This window comes from Lupinus angustifolius, chromosome LG06 (assembly GCF_001865875.1).
Source record: "Lupinus angustifolius cultivar Tanjil chromosome LG06, LupAngTanjil_v1.0, whole genome shotgun sequence".
Lineage (NCBI taxonomy): Eukaryota > Viridiplantae > Streptophyta > Magnoliopsida > Fabales > Fabaceae > Lupinus > Lupinus angustifolius.
This window is the reverse complement of record NC_032014.1, coordinates 13927505-13935052: the sequence shown is the minus strand read 5'-3', so window position 1 is coordinate 13935052 and position 7548 is coordinate 13927505. Positions and strand designations below refer to the sequence as shown.

Below are 7548 nucleotides of genomic sequence, written 5' to 3'. Positions count from 1 at the left end.
CTTATGCAGAATAGAAGCCCTTACCAGCTCCTACACAATCAACTCCCCTCAATCTAACACCTAAAAGTGCTTGGTTGCCTAAACTAATCCGTCACTTTATAATCTCACAAGACCAAATTTCAGCCTATAGCCAAAAAAGTTGTTTTTCTAGGTTTTAAAGAAAACGCCAAAGGATACATACTCCATGTTCTTGCTTCTCACAACCTCTCCATATCTAGAAATGTTTATTTTTATGAACATATATTTCCCTTATCCTTCGCTGAACCTCATGAGAACCATACAATATGCCAAATCCTTCCCATCTCCACACATACTTCTATTTCTGAGCCTCACATACTCACTTCAGAGATTAACATCTCCTCTAATAATTCTACTCCAAATCCTGAACCTACCCCTCCTACTGCCACAAGACATTCCCTTAGAACCAAAAGACCTCCCACCCACCAAAGAGACTACCATTGCAATCTTGTATCCTCCACTAAACAATCTATTTCCACCACCACTCCCTACCCCCTACCTTCTGTCTTAACCTACAATAAATGTTCCACCAATTATGAAAACTTATGTTTCAATGTCTCCATCAACAAAGACCCCACATCCTATACCCAATCCTCTAGGATCCCATGTTGGAAAATGGCTATGCAACAAGAGCTTCAAGTTCTCAACTTAAACAACACATGGTCTTTAGTTCCTCTCCCAACCAACACATCCATAATAAGATGCAAATGGGTGTGTAAAACTAAATACAATTTTGATGGTAGCTTGGAAAAGCATAAAGTCAGACTTGTAGCTAACGGCTACACACAAAGGAAAGGAATAGACTATTTTGAAACCTTATCCTTTGTTGTAAAAATCATAACAGTCAGATTAATCCTTTATCTAGCTGCTGCAAAATCCTAGATCTTAGGACAATTAGACATTAACAATGCATTCCTTCATGGTGACCTACATCAAGTATTTTACATGAAACCCCTACCTGGCCTCCCCCTATCTGACCCTTCTCTTGTATGTAAGTTACATAATTCTCTCTATGGCCTTAAGCAAGCCATTAGATAATGGCATACTACACTTTCTTCCAAATTAATCTCTTTAGATTATCTCTATTCCCAAGCTGACCAATCCCTATTAACCAAAACTACTTCCCTTTCCTTTACTGTTATTCTAGTGTATGTGGATGACTTAGTTTTAATAGGAGACAACATCTATGAAATTAATCATGTCAAGCAGATTCTTGACACCTCCTAAAATCAAGGACTTAGCATCCTTGAGATGCTTTTTGGGTCTTGAGATTGCTAGATCCAAATCTGGAATTCAACTGAATCAGAGAAAATATACCTTTTCTTTGTTAGAAGACACTGGTTGTTTGGCTGCCAAACTAGCCACCACAACTTTTGACCATTCTCTTAAACTCCGGTTGGACCAAGGCACTCCTTATCATGACCTATCTTCTTTGGTTCTCCTTCGTTTTTGCATATCTTATGTTATTCAACAGCTAAGTCTCTATATAGCAAACCCTATGGATACTCAATATAAGGCAGCTTTGAGGGTACTCCATTACCTTAAATCATCTCCTGCTATAGGTCTGTTTTTTCTTCTAATTCTACTTTTAAATTAACTGCTTTTGCATATTCGGATTGGGCATCTTGCTTGGATACAGAAAATACATTATTGGATTTTGCATCTTCTTTGGCTCCTCCATTATTTCTTGGAAAACCAAGAAATATAACACATTCAGCATATCTTCATCAGAGGCAGAATACAGAGCCTTCGGGAGCAACGTTTGTGAACTTCAATGGCTACACTATTTGTTCGAAGATCTTCACCTTCCTCTGCAACAACCAACCACTGTTTTCTATGATAATCAATCTGCAATATGCTTAGCTCATAATCCTATTTTCCACGAACGGGCTAAGCATATTGAAATCGACTGCCATGTGGTAAGAGAGAAGATTCAACATGGTTTGGTACATAATCTTCCAATTTCTTCTTCTGAATAGTTAGTTGACGCATTCACAAAGTCGATGCATCCTAAACCTTTCCAGACGTTTATTACCATATTGGGACTTTGTGATTTATATAGTCCAACTTGAGGGGGGAGTGTTAGTTTCTTAATTTAGTTTCTTGTTACTTGCAATCCAAGCTTCCATGGTTCTCCTTCGTTTTTGCTAGCTGAGAATAATGACTCTCTTTTTGGGCTTTAGGGTTGTTTTGTTTTGTCTTCTTCTTTCTCTATTTGGGCTTCAATGCTTCATAGCCCATTTCGTTGTATTAGTTAGTTTTCATTGCTTTTCTGTTTTCCCTTTTAGTTAGTCGGTTAGTATAGGTTAGTTAGAGTTTCCCTTTTTGGTTTCTTTATATAGTTGAGCTTCTTCTCCTTTTGTACTGATTCAAATATTATTTTCTTCTCAATCAATAATGATTTTAAAGTTTTTCTTTGAATCCATGAGTATCTTCAAACTAACATTTTACAAATTGGTATAATGATTCAAAAACTTGTATTCATCTAACTTCTAAAAAGGTCAATAATTGATCTTCTCTTTGTACTAGGAGGCACTCCTTGTGCTCTTATTAATACATTTTTTCCTTATAGAAAAAAATATAAAGCTAATGTCTAGCAACAAACAATAGCCACTAATATTAGTATATGAGGAGAACCCTATCCTATAACATAATTCCATTCTATTTTGTTCCATTCTAATCTATCCTCTCCTCCACCCAAGGAAAGAAAACATGACATGGAGACTTATGTTAATATGCGTTAAACACATAGAAAAAGGACAGCGTAGACTAAATTTGAGGTGCCAAACAAGATGCTGGGTCCATTGATGGCACTAGCCACTAACTATGACAACCTAGCCTTTGCCCTTTTCCTATTGTTGTTTCTAATATCCACAGATTCATGACTACAACTTCAAAGTTCAAAATCTGCAAGTACCCATTTTGTCCCTTTCACAATGCACCATAACCATTTCTCATATTGGCTTTTAGAAGGGCTCTAATGTAATAAGGTCCTTGAGATGAAATCCCCACATATGGACCAACCATGAACCATCCAACATTTTTGTCTACCCAAATATTTTGGCTACTATCAATTTGTATCAAGTGTATCTCTCACCATTTTTGGTAAGGAATTAATTTATTTTAGGATATGTAGTTATCTCTCTCAATAAGTATCGTACTCGGGAATCAAACATTTAACCTTTTAATAATCGTATGATCTAATAAGATTTTCCACCACTAAACCAACACTCTGTCACTAATTCAACGTACGGGACATTTTCAATTGTACTAATCTCTAACTCGTTAACGTGATCAACCACCCAGTCCCTAATTCAACGTCTTCAGTAATAAATATGTCACGATTTTTCCTACTTTATAGTTATATTTGTATAATAATTTCTTTCGTTTGACTATGAGTTTTAATTTAAAATTTTCTTTTTATTTTTTATTACTTATTTACACTTTTATTTTGTTATGGACATACACTTTATAATTATTGATTATAAAATAGGATAGTATCAAGGCGATAAATGAATAATGGAAGTGGGTTGTAGAACGCCCCCACAACCACCTTTATGACTGACATTAAATTTAATTAGACTTTTGCAATAGGAAAATGATGGTTCCCATCTAATTTCTCACATCTACTTTTTCTTAAAAAAATAATGCATCTGATTTTTTATATAAAAAAGTTTGTTATTATTGGTATTTTAATTAGCAGTACTTTCTTTCATCTGTTTTATATGGGTTAAAATGATATATACAAAATAGTTATTGGCATGTGTTGTTTCATTAAAATGTTAGTAATTGATTGATTACTATCCCCATACCAGAGTGAAATAATGTCATTAACCAAACAACATTCGTCAACAACTACTTTTATTTTGAGAAGAAAAAAATATGCATAGAGTAATACTTCAAGTGGAACTTCTACTATGAAATCATGTGGACAAGGAAAGGATATAGAGAACATAACAATATAGTACAAAGGCGACAGAACCAAAATGCAACCCTCTTGTGCTTGTGATTCATCACAAACCTGCTTCAATGGCTGTTTTTCATCTTTGAATTTCTCTGAGGAGTCTCATAATACTTCAAAATCAAGCACCAATGATGCAACTGGAACAAATTTGAACTATTATTTTGCCACAGCCACACGTTCCACTCTTCAACCATATACACAATTCACAAACTTTGAGTCCCTCCCACCTTTGCAAGAATCATACATTAACTTCACCAAAGCATTCCCTCAATTTTCAACCACTTCTCTAGTGGATCAAATTCGAGCTGAAGACTATTCTCACTTGAGTCACTCCAACATCTGTTTTGATTACACTGGGTATGGCCTTTTCTCTTATGCACAACATCAAAGATTTTGTCCCACAATTTCATTTCCTTCATCATCGTCATCATTGCCATATTCCACCAATGAACTACCCTTCTTTGATGTTTCCTTTAAATCAGTGAATTTGCATTCACAGATTCTTTATGGTGGCCATGAATCAGAAATAGAGTCCAGAATAAGAGAAAGAATCATGGCATTTATGAATGTCTCTGAAGCTGATTACACTCTTGTTTTCATTGCCAATGAGGTATCTGCTTTTAAGCTTGTTGCTGATTCTTTTCAATTTCAGTCCAATGGGGACCTCCTCACAGTGTATGACCACAGCAATGAGGCTTTGGATAAGATGATTTCGAGTTGCAAGACGCAAGGAGTGCGTATCATTTCGGCCGAGTTCAATTGGCCTAATCTTGGAATAGAGTGGAGAAAGTTAAAGAAGATGATAATGAGTAGAAGGGAAAAGAAAAAAAGAGGCCTATTTGTTTTTCCAATTCATTCAAGGGTTACAGGAACACCATATTCATATATTTGGATGTCTATGGCACAAGAAAATGGGTGGCATGTATTGCTTGATTTATGTGCTTTGAGACCTAAGGAAATGGATACTTTAGGTATGTCTATGTTTAAGCCTGATTTCATGATTTGTTCATTTTATAAAGTTTTTGGTGAAAACCCATCAGGCTTTTCATGCTTATTTGTCAAGAAATCTAGTATTTCTGCACTCAAAGATTCAGGAAATGTTACAAGCATTGGAATTATAAGCCTAGTTCCACCATTTAAGCAATTTCAGCTTCCTGAAGAATCAGTCATTAGTGATGAAAAAAGTGTATCAAATACAATGCCAGAGATTGAAATTAAAGAAGTGAAATGGGCATCATCATCATCAGAAATTGTTGAGTTAAGAACATCCCTTAACTCATCTAGTTCTAGAAACAGATTAGGCCTAACAAATGAAAGTGTTGGAATTGAATGTAGAGGATTGGATCATGCAGACTCAGTGGGGCTAATAGTTATTACTAGCAGGACCAAGTATTTGACTAATTGGTTGGTTAATGCATTAAAGAGTCTTCAACATCCACACCATGAAAGTGGACTTTCTCTAATTAAGATATATGGACCTAAGATAAATCCTCAACGTGGACCCATTGTGGCATTTAATATATTTGATTGGAAAGGTGAAAAAGTTGATCCTTTACTTGTACAAAAGCTAGCTGATAGGAACAATATATCTTTAAGTTGTGCATTTTTGCAAAATATAAGGTTCTTAGATAAGAATGAAGAAGAGAAACAAAGGGCCTTAGAAAAAGGGGTATATAAGGTTGAAGGGTTGGGCTTATCCATGAAGAAAGATAACAATGGGTCTGGGATATTTGTTGTTACTGCTGCATTGGGCTTCTTGACAAATTTTGAAGATACTTATATGTTGTGGGATTTTGTTTCAAGGTTCTTGGATGCAGATTTTGTGGAGAAAGAGAGATGGAGATACATGGCTCTTAATCAAAAGACTATTGAAATATGAATGTGTTTTTTTTGTTTTGTCTTCTTTTTTTTCCCTTCATTATATTCTCATTATGTTACACTCTTTTTGGTTTAATTTTATAATAATGTTAAACATATATATAAGATTTGTTTTGGAACAATAACTCAGTCATGCCTTTCCAAATACAACACTGATACCAGACCTGTCACCTCAATATCTTCATGCTCGATGCAGCTACAAAACGAAAGCAAGAAATCTATACCATCATTTTAGTGTCAAAGATTTTGTATTTAGCTTATATTGTGGCATTAGATGGGAACATGCTACAGTGTCAAAACGGGTGGGCTTGGTCGGGCGAGTCTGCCAAAGCCCGAAAATTTATATAGCTTGAGTATTATTTTAGGTACTTTTTGTAGAATTCATACTTTTTAGTCCGGCCCGACTGGGTTATTTTAAATCTGGGCTCGGGTTGGGTCTACCCGGACGGGTTCGGGCTACCCGTTTTATTTATTTGTTTTAATATTTTTTAGGATCTTTGGCTTTGTAATAATCACTAAATGAAAATTTACAAAACAACTTATAATAAAAAAATAGATAATAAGTATTATGTTATTGTGTATTTAATTTGATTTAACTTTTACCACAAAAACATGATAAATAAAATAATGTTTACAACAAAACTAAAATCAACGTAAATTGTTTATCATTGAGAACTCCATACAGCCAAATTTAATATAATAGTTCACAATGAAAGTGTTCACAAATAATATACAAAAGATAATATTTTTGATAGTATCAAAATGTTTATATATTAAAGTGAAGTTACAAATTATATTGTGTTAGAGAATGAGAGTCCAATAGAAATGAGAGATTTAATAAAAGAGTGATGTTAAAAAATCATACACGTGGACTTAAACATCACGTCTTAACTCAAACACAAGACATTAGATCTATAAGTTTGGTTGCATTTAGCATAACAAATGTGTTAAAAGTTATAAGTTAATATGAAAATATACATATTTTTTTAAATAGATTAAATATGTTAAAAAGATTAAAAATATATTTAGTTTATACGGGTTGGCCCGCCACAACCCGCAACCCGATTAGGGTGGATTTGGGTAAATTGTATATGGCTTTTTAGTCCAGCCTGATTTAGCCCGAATTCGATGTGGGCTAGCTCGAACCCATTCAGGTAGCCCATTTTGACACCTCTAGAACATGTTACTGAAAGACTCTATTCAAACATAGATGAGTTGTAAAAAATATAGAGGTATTTCGCTTCACCACGAACACCAGCATAGGCCTTGGACCTCACATTGCATATTGGGTTGGATATGGCAGAGATTACTCCTTGAACTACTAAGATATTAATATAATTGGTTGAAACAAGTTAGTAAATTTTCTCGTTCTTATTTGTTTATTGTATCTTAATTGCTTGTTTCTAAGGAGAATGACATAATATATGCATGTTTTCAATTAGACTAATCTCATTAGGATCCTCTTGTGAATTTTTCTCTCATTATTGTATTTGGGAGAGAGATAGACACAATTATTTTAAAAATAACAAATACAAGATAAGTGAAATAATTATTTTATAAACTTTGTGTTTATTTCTCACATTAAACACGATACCTTAGGAGGCATAGCTTATAATAGTCTTAAGATTTTCTAAATTTTTGGTGTCTTTCTTTTTTATCTTATAATTTACACTTCATTTTACTTTCTA

General features: G+C 34.2%; 1 protein-coding gene across 1 annotated transcript; it reads left to right on the top strand.

Moving 5' to 3' along the window:
• LOC109350000 (molybdenum cofactor sulfurase-like) lies at positions 3908 to 5980 on the top strand. Its single transcript, XM_019591097.1, has one exon. The coding sequence runs from the start codon at positions 4005 to 4007 to the stop codon at positions 5859 to 5861; it is 1857 nt and encodes a 618-aa protein (XP_019446642.1). The 5' UTR covers positions 3908 to 4004; the 3' UTR covers positions 5862 to 5980.

Coding starts and splice junctions, on each gene's coding strand:
- LOC109350000 (XM_019591097.1), top strand. CDS start 4,005: ATGCAACCCTCTTGTGCTTGTGATTCATCACAAACCTGCTTCAATGGC.